General features: G+C 47.5%; 1 protein-coding gene across 1 annotated transcript in view; it reads right to left on the bottom strand.

Moving 5' to 3' along the window:
- SSBP1 (single stranded DNA binding protein 1) overlaps positions 1 to 14,897 on the bottom strand; it is a 44,166-nt gene extending 29,269 nt beyond the window's left edge. The window contains exons 1-4 of the mRNA XM_068277855.1: positions 14,656 to 14,897; positions 12,195 to 12,262; positions 7,810 to 7,864; positions 3,739 to 3,879 (exon numbers count right to left, since the gene is read on the bottom strand). Coding sequence (XP_068133956.1) covers positions 3,739 to 3,879; positions 7,810 to 7,864; positions 12,195 to 12,218 — 220 coding nt within the window. The 5' untranslated portion in view covers positions 12,219 to 12,262; positions 14,656 to 14,897. The remainder of the gene's footprint in view (positions 1 to 3,738; positions 3,880 to 7,809; positions 7,865 to 12,194; positions 12,263 to 14,655) is intronic.
- Positions 14,898 to 15,768: the final 871 nt, after the last annotated feature.

The raw sequence follows: 15,768 nt of genomic DNA, 5'->3' as shown, positions 1-15,768 counted from the left end.
CTCTGCCAGGAAACTGAAAATGGGTCATGGATGGGTGTTCCAGCACGACAATGACCCAAAACATACAGCAAAGGCAACAAAGGAGTGGCTCAAGAAGCAGCACATTAAGGTCATGGAGTGGCCTAGTCAGTCTCCGGACCTTAATCCAATAGAAAACCTATGGAGGGAGCTCAAGCTCAGAGTTGTACAGAGACAGCCTCGAAACCTTAGGGATTTAGAGATGATCTGCAAAGAGGAGTGGCCCAACGTTCCTCCTAAAAATGTGTGCAAACTTGGTCATCAATTACAAGAAACGTTTGACCTCTGTGCTTGCAAACAAGGGTTTTTCCACTAAGTATTAAGTCTTTTATTGTTAGAGGGTTCAAAAAACTTATTTCACTCAATGAAATGCAAATCAGTTGCTATCTTTTATTTAAGGTTATTTTTTCGATTTTCCTTTTGATGTGCTATCTGCCACTGTTAAAATAAACCTACCATTGAAATGATACTGTTCTGAGACTTTTCATTTCTTTGTCATTGGACAAACATACAAAATCAGTGAGGGGTCAAATAATTATTTCCTCGACTGTACAGACAGCCCGACGCTGACTGTCCCTAGCAGGGTAAACTGTGTCGTGTTTTCATATTTCAGGAAACAGGACGCTGTTTCTCGGGACTCCGTAAGAAAACCAAATATGGCTCGAGTTCCGGGGCCTGCGTAGTAGGTAGGCTGTCCGTCACATACTGATGGAAGCCAATAGAAAGCTCCTAATGTGATGGCTAGCTCTCACACACCCACAGAGCACTGTACCTACTTAACACTTGTAAAGCTGGAGAGCTTTCTATATATAAGATATAAGATGTAGCCTTAGATTATAGGTAGAATGGTATTCGCTTGACATAGCTATTAAGAGCTGATGTACGTTCTGCTTATCTGTGTTTTCTTCCTTGCCGCTTCTGCAACCAAGGCTGAGCGTCGGGCATTTTTTGTGGTCTTCTGGAATAAATCTTTAACGGGCTTCGAGCTTTGGGTCTGCGTATGCAGCTGTGTGAATGTTCAGCTGATACAAGAGTAAGTGGGGTCTCACTAGACCGCTGGTGCTGAATGGTGATTACCAAGGGCAACCACCACTAAAACAGATTTTATTATTGCTGAAACGCACAGTAGTTAGAAAAATCTCTAAGGACCCCCCATGAGGATATGGACTAGTCCAATACCGGTCAGATTTTTACTACCTACAGTAAATACTGTAAATAGATTCCTACTACCTACATAGGAATAAAAATAATGTATGGCTCATTTTACTCTAGAACAAATGTACCTTTTATATGTATGTGTAACATATATTTTAAATTTTAGAATTTTTCATGATAGTGGTGCTTTAAAGCGGAACTGTAAATACAATTTAAGCACAGTGTTCCACTTACCTGGGGCTTCTGCAAGCCCACAGCAGCTGTCCTGTCCCGCGCAGCTCCTCCACGAGTCTCCGTTCCCCCGCCGCCAGCTCCGTTCTGTTCCTAGACTTCAAAGTCGAGGCCAGCGCAGCCCTGCCAAGCGTATCCTTTCTTCGTGTTCCCCTCTGCAATAGCGGGGAATGCAAAAAAAAATAAAAAATGAATATGCGTGGCCAGAGCCCGCCGGGCGAAACCGAAACTTGCTGGCGGCGGGAGAACGGCGGCTCGGGCAGGACCGATGCGGGACAGGACGGCTGCTGGGGGCTTGGGGAAGCCCCAGGTAAGTGAAACAGTGTGCTTAAATTGTATTTACAGTTCCGCTTTAAAGGGGAACTGAAGTGAGAGTGATATGGTGGCTGCCATATTTATCTCCTTTTAAACAATACCAGTTGCCCGGCTGTCCTGCTGATCTCTTTGGCTACAATAGTGCTTGAATGACACCAGAAACAAGCATGCAAGTAATCTTGTCAGATCTGACAATAATGTCAGAGACACCTAATCTGCTGCATGCTTGATCAGGGTCTATGGCTAAAAGTATTAGAGGCAGAGGATCAGCAGGATAGCCAGGGGACTGGTTTTGCTTAAAAGTAAATAAATATAGCAGCCTCCATATCCCTCTCACTTCAGTTGCCCTTTAAGCACTTTTTGTTTCTCCAGCAGAGCTTTATAAAGAGCATCAAACATGGGTCATCACCAACTGTGTGTGCTTCAGAAGAACTCCACATCTAATGTTTCTAGCACAGCCCAGGGTGTATGTGGAGGTAGGGTAATTACAGTACCCTCCTGGAGTCCTGTTATGTTTTGATGTAGGAGGAAACCAGAGTGCATGGGGGAAAACACACGTAAGCAATATTTGCACAGCTTTGCATCGGACAGAATAAAACAATCAACTGCAGAAATGTGATCGATACTGAAAATGATTTTTCCTGAAATGTTGTCTGGTACTGGTGTAAGCTGATAGACCATGTAAACAATATCATTTAGAAATCAATCATTCGCTCGATATAGCACAAATACCGAGCATGCCCGTGGTAGGAAACACAAAAATTGAGGTTGTTTATATATTAATATACGGTAATTTATCATAGTATATCATATGGTGCTTGTCCATTACTTTTTCAAAACAACTGCAGTTCAGTAAGAACTTTTGTAAATAAGAAAAAAATCCCCCATGGGGAGGTAGACTAGTCCAAAACTTGACAGATTTCTACTACCTACTGTAAGTGACAGTGACATAGGAAAAAGTGGTTTATGGTTCATTTTACTCTGGGAGAAATACATCCATATGTATGCATTTTGCATTTTACATTATACAATTATTTGTAATAGTGGTCAATTGAAGTAAACTTGTAAGAAAAAAAAGTGTCCCTGCGAGGCACTTATCTCAGGAGGGGGGAGCCTCTGGATCCTAATGAGGCTTCTCCCGTCTTTGTGAGCACCCCCGTTCCAGCGCTGGCACCCCCTGAACATCCGCTGTGTGCGCTCAGGCACAGTAGTCATCCGGCTCTACTGCACAGGTATGAGCGGATCCGGATTGGCTATTTCCGCTGGAGCCCATCAGAAAGCCTTTAGTGCACCTGCAGTGTTCTCCCCAGGCTCTTTTAGCCGGGTGCTCCACCCGGCTAGATTTGGTGACCACCCGGCTGTTATCGGCTCACCTACTCACCTCCTCCTATGCTGTAAGCAGAGTTGCCCTGGATTTTCAAATAGCCCCACCCGGCTACTTTTTCATGCCACCCGGCTACTATTTCATGCCACCCGGCTGGAAAAAAATTCTGGGGAGAACACTGACCTGTGTGAGGTGTGTCACAGGCTTGTTATGGTTGTTGACAGGGAATCTCTGCGCTGGATTGCGCTGGCTAAGGAGGACGGGGGAAGCCTCTTTAGATCCAAAGGCTGCCCTTTACATGAGGGTGCTTTACATGAGGGTGCTTCATCTCTGGTTCACTTTAACGTAGTGAAGGGCCAATTCGGGAAGGGGGAAGGGGGTTAGGTGAAAAAAAAAAAAAAGGAAACATTTTGTTTTTTTTTCTTCAGATACCACCAAAACCAAGCTCTATTTGTGAGAGAAGGGGGTAGAATTCATTTGGGTGCTAAGTTGTATGACCGAGCAATAAATTGCTAAAAGTTGTGACGTGCCAAATTGTCAAAAAAGGCCTAGTCACTAGGGGTGTATAAACCTGCGATCCTCAAGTGGTTAATTCAGCTTCTGGGTCAGGCCTTCGGCAAAGTGATCTAGTTTATAATGCCTTCAAAGAACTTTACCCTTGATTTGGTTATCAGGGAGAGCAGAGCCATACTCACTTGTACTGAACACCTCGCTTTCCCCAGACCTCCACAGCTCATTAGTGGCCACAGAGAAGATGGTGACCGGGTTCTTCCCCTCCGACTGCCTCATAACCGGGTCTTGTCCAACGCGGCCCAGGATCTGCACCTTGTTGACAGCTGGAAGAGAAGCATGAAAGAGAACCGTGAGAAAAGGGCAACTACAAGAGAATTCCTGGGTGTGCCTAACAAATCTATCCCCTAGTGATATCAGTTATGGTAATTAATCTTCCTCTTTTAGCCATAGACCCTGAACAAGCATGCAGCATATCAGGTGTTTCTGACATTATTGTCAGGCAATGTGCATTGTTTAAAAGGAAAACAAAAAATGTCAGCCACCATATTCTTCTCACTTCAGTTGTCCTTTAAAGGGATACTGTAGGGGGGGGGGGGGGTCGGGGGAAAATGAGTTGAAGTTACCCAGGGCTTCTAATGGTCCCCCGCAGACATCCTGTGCCCGCGCAGCCATTTACCGATGCTCAGGCCCCGCCTCCGGTTCACTTCTGGAATTTCAGACTTTAAAGTCTGAAAACCACTGCGCCTGCGTTGCCGTGTCCTCACTACCGCTGATGGCACCAGGAGAGCACGGCGCATGCCCACTATGGTCTGTGCCTGCGCCGTGCGCTCCAGGTGACATCAGCGGGAACAAGGACACGGCAACGCAGGCGCAGTGGTTTTCAGACTTTAACCTCCTCAGCGGTATGGACGAATATATCCGTCCATCACCGCCGGAGGTCGCTGCTCAGGCCCTGCTGGGCCGATTTTTGCAAAATAAAAAGCAGCACACGCAGCCGGCACTTTGCCAGCCGCGTGTGCTGCCTGATCGCCGCCGCTCTGCGGCGATCCGCCGCGAGCAGCGGCGAAAGAGGGTCCCCCCAGCCGCCCGAGCCCTGCGCAGCCGGAACAAAAGTTCCGGCCACCGCTAAGGGCTGGATCGGAGGCGGCTGACGTCAGGACGTCAGCTGACGTCCATGACGTCACTCCGCTCGTCGCTATGGCGACGATGTAAGCAAAACAAGGAAGGCTGCTCATTGCGGCCTTCCTTGTTTATTCTGGTCGCCGGAGGCAATCAGAATGACGCTTTCGGAGTGCCCTCTAGTGGGCTTTCATGCAGCCAACTTTCAGTTGGCTGCATGAAACAGTTTTTTTTTAATTTAAAAAAAAACCCTCCCGCAGCCGCCCTGGCGATCTTAATAGAACGCCAGGGAGGTTAAAGTCTGAAATTCCAGAAGTGAACCGGAGGCGGGGCCTTAGCATCGGTGAGTGGCTGCACGGGCACAGGATGTCTGCGGGGGACCATTAGAAGCCCCGGGTAACTTCAACTCATTTTCCCCCGACACCCCTACAGTATCCCTTTAAAGAGAACCCATGGCGGATGTATAAAATCTTAAGAGGACGCAGAGGCATGTCATGTGCACAATGACATGCCTCAGTGTGTCTCTATTGTTACTGCTAGTCCCCCCCCCTCAGTCTGCTGTGCCCTCCGAAAATATCACAAAGGAAGGTAGGATAGAAAGGTGCTGGCACTGCAGCTAAGGGTGCAGGGAGGGTTGCAGGGGTGCAGACCAGGTATCCGGTGATACAATAGCCTCATGCAGACTTGCAAAGGACTTCTAATAAGTTTGTCCTATTTAGGCCACCGTATCCAGGAAGTGCTACTCCCTATGCTGGATTTAACTGTAACCCAGCGTGTTATTGGCCGCCCTTGGTGGAGAGGAGGCGGTGCCTTTAGCAGCAATTAGCTGCATGCTGATCTGTTTAGGATTTAAAGTGACAGCAGACAGCCCCCCTTTCGCAGCCTCCGTAAAAGCGTATCTGCGCGAAACGACTGTAAGGCTCTCATCCCCCAGCACCCACCGCACAGCTTCACCAGCAAACCGGTATGTTAGTTCTCAATATGCATGAAATTTGAATCCACGATGTTGCACCATGTGTTATGAATAAACAAGCAGTTTACAGCAGTGCCGACATTTCTCATCTTTTCCTCCGCCCCCGAAAATATCGCCAGGCTAGCGACAATCTGCTTGTCGCTAGCCTGATGCTTACTTCTGAGCCTGTCGATAACGTTCTCAAGCATCGCCTCCCCATAGCGCAGCCCCCCTTCCACTCTCCGCCTCCATAACTTCCTCCAATCTGAAGCTAAGCCGTGACCCACCTGAGTTGCGACTTAGCCTCTGATTGGAGGAGGATATGAAGGCGCACAGCGGTGAAGGAAGCTGCGTTATGGGGAGGCGATGCTTGAGAATGTTACTGACAGGCTCAGAGGTAAGCATCAGGCTAGCGACCAGCAGACTATTGCTAGCCTGTCGATATTTTGCGGGGGGGGGGGGGGGGGGGGGGGGGGGGGGGGTTTGGGGACTACAGTGTTCTCCCCAGGCTCTTTTAGCCGGGTTCCACCCGGCTAGTTTTGGTGAGCATCCGGCTGTCATCGGCTCCTCTTTTTCTCTGCTGTAAGCAGAATTGTGCAGAGAAGCGCCGGCCCAGCATTCTCTCATCTCGCCCCACCCGGCTACTTTTTCATGCCACCCGGCTGGAAGAAATTTGTGGGGAGAACACTGGACTAGCGGCAGCAATAGAGACACGCAGAGGCATGTCATAGCACACATATCACATGCCTCTGGGTCCTCTTAAAGGAAACCTAAACTGAGAAGGGTATGGATTTTTCCTTTTGAAATAATACCAGTTGCCTGACTCTCCTGCTGATCCTGTGTCTCTAACACTTTTAGCCACAGCCCCTCAACAAACATGCAAATCAGGTGCTCTGACTGAAGTCATACTGGATTAGCTGTATGCTTCTTTCAGGTGTGTGATTCAGCCACCACTGCAACCAAAGAGATCAGCAGGACTGCCAGGCAACTGGTATTGTTTAAAAGGAAACATCCAGATCCCTCTCAGATAAGGTTCCCTTTAAGATTTTATACATCTGCCTCGGGTTCTGTAACATCAAAATGTCCCCTGGGGAGTACTCACCTCGGGTGGGGGAAGCCTCAGGATCCTAATGAGGCTTCCCACGCCGTCCTCCGTCCCTCGGGGATCTCGCTGCAGCCCTCCGTAAAGCGGCGACGTAAATATTTACCTTCCCGGCTCCTGCGCAGGCGCTCTGGTGGCTGACGGCTCCGAAGTAAGTGGAAATACCCGATCGTCGTCTGGTCTGCTCTACTGCGCAGGCGCAAGTCTCCGGCGCCTGCGCAGTAGAGCGGACCCGACGGAGATCGGGTATTTCCGTCTAGTTCCGAGCCGAAAGCAGCCACAGCGCCCCCGCTGGAGCCTGCAAAGGTAAATATAGACTTGACAGTCGGGTCTGTCACCGGCTGTTCGGAGGGCTGCAGCGAGACCCCCGTGGGACAGAGGACGGCGTGGGAAGCCTCATTAGGATCCGGAGGCTTCCCCCACCCGAGGTGAGTACCCCCCAGGGGATCTTTTTGATGTTACAGAGTCTCTAAGTTCAGGACGTTGTGAAAACTAAGGGCAGCCCTGATGGTGGATTGTTGAAAGCTAAGCTGCAGCCGTGACGGATACCTGTACTGAAACCACACTTTCACTCAAAAAAGACTAATCTGGGCAACAAAAATTGAAGGTGTATGAAGCTCTAGTAAATCCAGAACTTTGTCAATACCCAGGCACATGTTCTTAGCCTTAAATAACCCACTTAAAGTGGACCTGAACTCTAGCACAGGGCAGAAGGAAAACATATGAAATGCACCCTGTATGTATTTAGAGAGTTTAGCCTGTCTAATTCCCCCTCATCAACTAATCACAACAGTAATTTGATCTCTCAGCTGTGTCAGCTAGCTGCCTCGGTAGAGCAGCTAATTTGTAAGCACAGGATGTTAACCCTATGGCTGCATCCATGAAAGCAGCAAGTAGAAACACTGTAGATTTATTGCAGAATTTTTATTACCTGTAACAAAGAAATATTTTTTCATTAAAGGTTATTATGGTGTTGCTTATCTTTTAAAGCTGAGAGGAAGTTTGGAGTTCAGGTCCGCTTTAAAATGTTAGAAGTCTGGGATTGGGATCTTACTTTAGTTCCAGGTTTACAATACTCACATCTCTCCAAAATGGAAGAATCTGCAGACTGAAACCGGACCGACTGCCGGAGCACCTGGGGAGACAGATGCAGAGATGGTATTTATTTAAAATAAAACATGTAAAAAATGCAAGTAAGACTATATAGCTGAACACGAGTAAACATGTGATCAATCCCTGTGAAGTAAAGAAAACCTGCGAAGACTCATATATGTTGATATCTAACAATTGCTACAAGTCTGCATTCAATGTTATTATGAGGTTGTTGTTTTTTCCAATGAACTTGCCCTTTTCCGCTGCATGGGAAGTATTTGTGCTTGTAACCCAGGACAACCAGTCTTTTTTTGTTTTGTTTTTTTTTGCAAACCAGCATTGCACACAAGAAACCTCAGGGGGATTGATGAGTTGGGCGCCAGGAGAGTCGAATGACGCCTCTCCCTGCTGCTACAAAACTCCCCAACGGCATTAACCACTCTGCAACTGCCTAACACAGGATGGCGGCCGCAGAGTGGCTCCCTTGTTCCTCCGTCACGCCATATGGTGTCATCTTGAGGTGCGCAAGCTTAGATGGGAGGTCTTGCTCTTGCGAGCATGAGCACAAGGGCTGTGGAGTCAGTACAAAAATCTTCCGACTCCTCGGTTTATGAAACCACCGACTTCAACTCCAACTCCGGGTACCCAAAATGGCTCCGACTCCTTAGTCTAATACTTACCAGGGTTGTGGATTTTGTACAAAATCATCTAACTCCGACTCCTCAGTTTATGAAACCACCGACTCCGGGTACCCAAAATTTCTCCGACTCCTCGACTCCACAGCCCTGCGAGCACCCGTAAACAAACAATGCGGATCTCCGCGATAAGCCTGCCAGCCCGCAATCGCGGCTGGCAGGCAGCGATCATTACTCGGGGGGGGGAATCTGATGCAGCAGTGCACAGTATATTGCCTGATTGTCACAAGAATAACTGCGTACCTGGAGCAGGTGCGGCCGGTTTGTAGAGGACAGCCTCCCCTGCGACTTACCACCCTCAGGCCCTGGAGGTGAAACAGGGACCAGCGGGACACAAGGGGCAGGAGCGCTAGTGAGACAGCCGGTGTGACGTCGAGAAGTGTAACCAAACTGGCTCTCCGGCACTCCCACGGGGGTTGTGCAATGACCTTGCAGCAGGAGTGGAGTGGTATCTACTGCAAGTCGTAATCCCAGAAGATGGTTGTTCAGTTGGAAGCTTCTTGATCTTGGTTATACAGGCCGAGCTCCGTGGTAGAGCAGATCCAGAGACAAGCAGGGATCCAGCACCGGAGCGAGTAGTCAGCCAGGCAGAGTTCGGTATCAGAGCGGATAGTCGTACAGGCAAGGGTTCGGCAACGGAGCGGGTAGTCAGCCAGGCAGAGGTCGGTATCAGAGCGGATAGTCGTACAGGCAAGGATTCGGCAACGGAGCGAGTAGTCAGCCAGGCCAGGGTCAGCATACCAGGAGCAGATTCAGAGATCAAGCACAGGAGACACAACAACAGCACTGACGGACAAGCTGCAATACTACAGCACTGATCGTTGGTCTCTCCAGGTTTAAATAGGCCTTTGGACGGAAGTGACGTACGCGTCACGCAACGCACGCGCACGTCAATACGCATCACACCGCGCATGTTAATACGCATGACACCACGCATGCGTACGTCAGTACGCATCACGCTACGCACGCGCACACCAACCAGAAACATGTACACGCGGACGCCCAGTACGGGCACACGCACGTCCGCACCCACATGGACATGTCTCCACGCCCATGCCACGCTAACGCGCATAGCGCCCGCGGGTACAGGCAGCAAGGCCCCCAGGAACCCGGCCACCCACACCAGGACGCTCGCGGACATCAGTCTGTAGCCGCCGCCTTCCCTGGATACGCAAGTGACCGTGACACTGATTTAAAGAGAATCTGTATTAAAGAAATGTTATATAAATAAACACTTCAGCCTGTTCGGGGACATCTCCTAGCCCCCTCTGTAACATTTTTGCCGTTCCCCGCCACAATATTGGCCCAAAAAAAAAAACAAAAAAAAAACAGTTTTATAAACTGTTTTGTAAACAGAAAAGATGGCAGCCGAAACCGGAAGTATACTGAAAAGAAACTGGATGTATACTTCCTTATGTTTGCATGACAAGTTTTTATTACAGTGAATGCAGCCTTCAGATGTTATTTGCACGTTTAGAAAACGTTTTACCTTCTGCCTCTGCGGCTCTGTGCCATTAAAGCGTTACAAGAATCCTCATACTCCTTTATAAACACAGCTGTTTCTTCTGAGCAAGTAGTCTGGGCTCTGCATTCATGTCTGGGTCACAGTTTGTCAGCATGTGAAAGGCAGCTCCCTCCTCCCAAAGCCTCACAGACAGCATCACAGACACACAGAGACTGAGAGCAGGGAAGCTGACTTTGAGGAATAAACAAAGCACATGACATAGCATATGCTCTGGCTAGCATAGAGGGGGCATGCATAATTTGTCCCCATCACAGCAGATGCACCCCTTCCTCCCTGAGTCAACGAAGCTTCACAAAGAAAAGAAGATTAGATATAATAAAGAGACTGTGCAACTAGAAAAGGCTGCAGTAAGAAAGACTACATTAGAGCAGGTGTAGGAACTTGTAGGATAGGAGAAATAAGGCTGAAAATTTTGTTAAAGAGTCTCTTTAAAAAAAGCGATTTTAAATTAATAAAGAAAAAAAAAATCGCAGCAGCAATCAGAGACCACCAAAAGAAAGCTCCATTAGTAGGAAGAAAAGAAGGTAAAATTAATTTGGGTGCCAAGTTGTATGGCCGAGCAATAAACTGTTAAAGTGCCGAAGGGGTGAATTGTAAAAAATCGTCTGGTCACTAGGGCGGTATAAACTTCTGGTTCTCAAGAGATTAATGTGGATCCGAGATAAACTTTTACTCATTGCATAATTGTGTTCCTTTCATATAGTTTATAGGACATTCCTCAAGCCCAATACTTTTTTTTGTTTTGGTTTAATACTCTAATTCCCTATAAACTAAACAATCCTCGCCCACAGCTCCTCCAGCACCTAGGCACTCTGAGACCCATGTAGCAAGGGCTTATGGGAGCTCAGTCTGGACAGGAGGAGGTGTTACTAGCCAGAGATTTCAGAGGTAGAGGGGAGTGACGTTTTCACAGGCTGAGGGCTGGAGATGCAGAGCAGCTTGCCTGTGTGTAATGAAGACAAGCAGAACATGGCTGCTCTCATTGTATCACAGGAAGAAATAATCATATTCTGTTGAAGCTGTTTGCAGATGCCTGATTGACAATGTAGTCGGTGGCGTCACTAGGCTGATTCCTGATAGATGTCATGCTGAAATCTATTGGGAATCAGCCTGCGATGTATGGGCAGCTAACAGATCTTCCTCCGATCAGAGAGAGATCTGTCTCTTGGTTGATCTGCCCATACATTGCTAGATGCATGGGGACATTAACAGTGCTCCAAGGAAAACAAAAGCCACGCCCACACTTCACCATGTGTTCTGTCCCCCAAGGTGAGACTGAAAACATGAATTAGAAGATCTACAGACTTGAAATAAAACAGACAACAGGCAAGTCCCTATCACCCACATATATGTACAAACTTTTTTTTTTTTTTTTTTTTTTACATAGGTTTGCTTTAGAGCAGGACTGAGCAAACTGCGGCCCGTGGGCCGTTATTGAGCGAGCATGCGCTGGATCTCTGACCCGCCGACTGGCAGCCAAATTCATCTTCTCTGTCCGCTCTCTCCACGCAAAGTTCGCAACTCTGCGGGGGAGGGTGACATTTAAAGGGGGTTCTGTAGCATTTTTTAAAATCAAAAATTGTCACTTACCTGGGGCTTCTAACCGCACCCTACAGATATCCTGTCTCACGGTGTCACTGAACAATCCTCCGTTCCCCGCCGCGGGTCACCTTCCAATTATTCGTTTAATTAGACAAATTTTACTGCGGCTCTGCATCCATGGACATGCGCGTCCTCGCTCCCGTTTGCGGCTCAGGGAGCCTAACTGCGCAGTATGACGTTTTCTTGTACTGCGCCTGCGCAGTAAGTTCCCAGAGACGCAAGCAGGAGCGAGAACACGCCTACACTATGGCCGCGCAGCCGTAATGACATTCGTCTAGCTAGGCGAATAATAGGAAGGTGACCACCCCTGTGTGACCCCCGTCCACTAGCTGGGTGCTGGAGTGCGGTGCTTTGCATTGTTTGGGTTTCTGGAGGATCCCAAAACACCAACACTATTCACAGCCAGCCAGCCCCCCCCCCCCCCCCCCCCCCCCCCCCCAGTGCTGGACAGCATCCAACAGCTCAGCCGACAGGTTCTCTATAATGATTCAGCTCTCAAAATAGACATCTGTCAATACAATTTCGCACAGGCAAAGGAAAGGTGCTCTTACCTGTGTGGCGACTCTGCAGAACATTTGCACTGCCCAGTCTTACTGTGCTGGCAGAGAATTATCAGCACCTATAAAGAGAAGGATGTTAAGCAACGTAGGTGAGCCCACCATACTGTACAGCTACCTTAGTAATTATTATAGACAGGAGCACTAGGAGAGAAGCAATGAAAGAGGCTACACCAAGCTACCAACGTCCACCAACTCCTGAGATCAGAGCCACACACTGAGCTTGTCACATGAACACACAAAGCCATCTGCAGGAGCATGTGCACAAAACCACCAAGTTGTTCCTTCTCTGATCAGATCGGCTTTGATCAGCTTGCCCCCACTGGTTGGCAATCCAAGCCTATATGGCCACTTTAAAATACGGGACACACAGCAATTTTACTGTTACTAGCATTAGGGGTCAACCACCCGTTAGCACATTAGTGCCATGTGTGTTACAGTGGTAACGAGCACTTTGCTATAGTAATGCAGATGTCCACTTGATAACATGCGTAGCGCTAATAGTAATGGTAAAATTGGCGTGTAATAGGTATTCATGGTAAAACTGCCGTTGTGTCCTCTGAACTCTGCAACATTACCACAGTTACCGAACTCTATAAAACAGCCCCCCCCCCCCCTGTTCTGCAGCACCATGAAACACGTTTTCACCTAAGATTTCTCCTAGGCGATATTTTCCACACCTTCTCAATAAATTTGTCTGTTAAAGGAAATCTAAAGTGAAAAAAAAAAAAACGGTTTAACTTACCTGGGGCTTCTTACATCCTCTGCAGTCATCCTGTGCCCACGCCGTCCTTCCGAGATCCTCCAACCAGCAGCGGCAATTCCCTGAAAGCTGGCCAACCATGCACCTCCTCGAAGCATCCCGCTACACCGGCAGTGTTCTGTGCATATGCAGCACGGGAAAATCGCTGTGCATGCGCAGAATGCTCCCGGCAATGGGAGCATGATCGGGGTGCGAGCGGCTCTGGGCCCGGATGTGTAGAAGCCTCCAAATGACCACGACCGGCCAGGTTTCAGGGGATCGCCGCTGCTGGCCAGAGGGTCATGGAAAGACGGCGTGGGCACAGGATGACTGCAGGTGGCTGCAAGAAGCCCAAGGTAAGTTAAAGGAATACTATCATTTAACATGATTTTTTTCAATTTCAATTTTTTTCAATTTTTTTGGCTGCAAGAAGCCCAAGGTAAGTTAAAGGAATACTATCATTTAACATGATTTTTTTTAATTGAGATAGGAAAATGTTTGGGAGGTGCTGCTAAGGATTCGAATGTATACACCAGTACTTATCTCTTTGTTTACGGTTATCTAATTCCTTTCACACTTTTCTGAGGGCAGTCTGCTCTAATCTGATGGCAGACTGAGCCATGGGGGGGGGGGGGGGGGGGGGGGATTTCATCACACTGCATCTGTTAAACCTGTGTGTGCAGAGAGCTCAGTCCGAGACAAGCAGAGCTTTCTCTCACAGAGAGCAGAGGAAATGTATCTTATGTGCAACATAAACATTTGTAATTGTGTGTGTGTGAAACCTGACAGGTTTTTCATATAACTCTGCTTCAATATTACGCTGTTCTTAGCATGTCAGACTGCAGAGATTCACCTTTGCAAATGAGACATTCCAAACGTAGCTAAAATCTACCCACGGTGAATTACAGCTTTTGCCTCTGATATTTAACATGAACAGCAGGAAAATGTTTACACAGCTACTTAGACACTATTTGCATGCTGTCATTTTAGAACACTTGTTTGATAGTGTTCCTTTAAACTATTTTTTATGCTACACTAAACACCTGCGCAGGAGAGCGGAGCGGATCCAGCTCGGCTATTTCCTCCTAAGCGAAAGCTGCTACTGCGTCTACGCGAAGCTCACACAGAATTGTTATGATCCTGGAGCCCAGCACTGGTGGCTAACAGCGCTGGAATGGAGAGGGGCCAGGGGAAATCTTCATTAGGATCCAGAGGCTTCCCCCTCCCCAGGTAAGTACCCCCCAGTTGCTCTTTATTTTCTTACACATCCTCTTTAAGCCACACCCCTCATCACACATAATTTAAATGATTTCATAAGAAAAATAAGTCGGTTTATAATTCAAACCACACTGGTCCTGTCTATCCTGATCCATTTTCCTTCATATTAACATTTGAAAATAAGAAATAGCAATTGAAAGGATGGGGAAAAAGTTTAGAGTCATTTTAACATGTTTTTCATTAGAAAAATACACATATTTACATAAATCTACACATCAGTCCTGATAGAGGGACAAATGAGAAAGCGGGACATAGGAACTTTGGTTCCCAAAGAGGGACTGTCCCTCCAAAAGAGAGGCAGTTGGGAGCTATGTTGACTACAAGTACCACACACTAGAGACTGCCATCCAGACCACAATATATAATACAAGTACAAATATGACAGATTTACTTATACCATAAATAATACAAAGTGTCTTCTACACATCCTCTTACCAGCTCAGGGTCACTCTCTCCTCCACGTGATAAGCAGCCAGGGGAGCACAGAATCCTGTCACACTGTGAGCCCCACTTCCTGCGGCTAGAGGTATCTTCCGTCCCACTTCCTGCATCACACACTGCCCCACTTCCTGCATCACACACTGCCCCACTTTCGAAACTCTTCACGGATTTATTTTCTTGGTTTTATCTGGAGGGCTTTCTAAGTATATCCCATGTTATGCGGATTATGTTCTCTGCAGTTTTCTAAACGGACAGAAAAAAAGAACGATACGAAGGGGATTGGTCTTCTCTACAGTGAGCGTATCATACTAACAGTTGTCACCAGATGGCGATGTAGAGAGCCAACAGGGTTTTATTGGCTTTCTGTATTCACTGCGATCCTGGGAAAAAGACGGCAGGTGGCGCTCTGAGATTAATAATGCAAGCAATTGGAAAATACCTATCCTTGGTGTACTGTATGTGACACACCTGAAGAGGATTTCATTAACGGTAACGGTATGCTTATTGTACCAACTTAATGCGACGGTAACGCAGCATTACCACTTTTTTTGTTGCTTTGTAATGTTGCACTGCAAATTTACCATGCAATGTCCCACTGTGAACCATAGCTCTCAACTGTCCCTCACAGTCCCTCTTTAGGAGCGCTGTCCCCATGTCCCTCTCTTCTCCTCATTTGTCCCTCTATCAGGACATTGGCCTCAATTCACTAAGCTTATCTCCTGTCTTTAATAACGTTTCTAGAGTTGTCACCATGGTGACAAGGAATGTAGTATTCAGGAAACATTTTACCTCAGGCAAACCTAAAGTTAACTCTTCTGTCTTTAGGTTAACTCTTCAATCCTTAAAAAAACTCCAGAGTTAAAAACAGGCTGTTTACTAACTCTGTGTGAAAATAACTACAGAGGAGGAAAATTAACTACAGAGGAGGTAACTTAAAAGGAACCTTAACTGGCGTGGAAAAAATAATTCACTTACCTGGGGGCTTTCCCAAGCCTCCTGCAGCCGTCCTGTGCCCGCGCCGGTCCTTCGGTGCCCTCCGGTCTCCCTCCGCCGCTAAGTTTCGTTTTCGGACGACTGCCAGTCGTCCTCGGGCAAAGCGTCATCTTC

This window comes from Hyperolius riggenbachi, chromosome 3, assembly GCF_040937935.1.
Source record: "Hyperolius riggenbachi isolate aHypRig1 chromosome 3, aHypRig1.pri, whole genome shotgun sequence".
Taxonomy (NCBI): Eukaryota; Metazoa; Chordata; class Amphibia; order Anura; family Hyperoliidae; genus Hyperolius; species Hyperolius riggenbachi.
The sequence above is the reverse complement of the archived record's forward strand: the minus strand, read 5'-3'. Positions and strand labels throughout refer to the sequence as shown.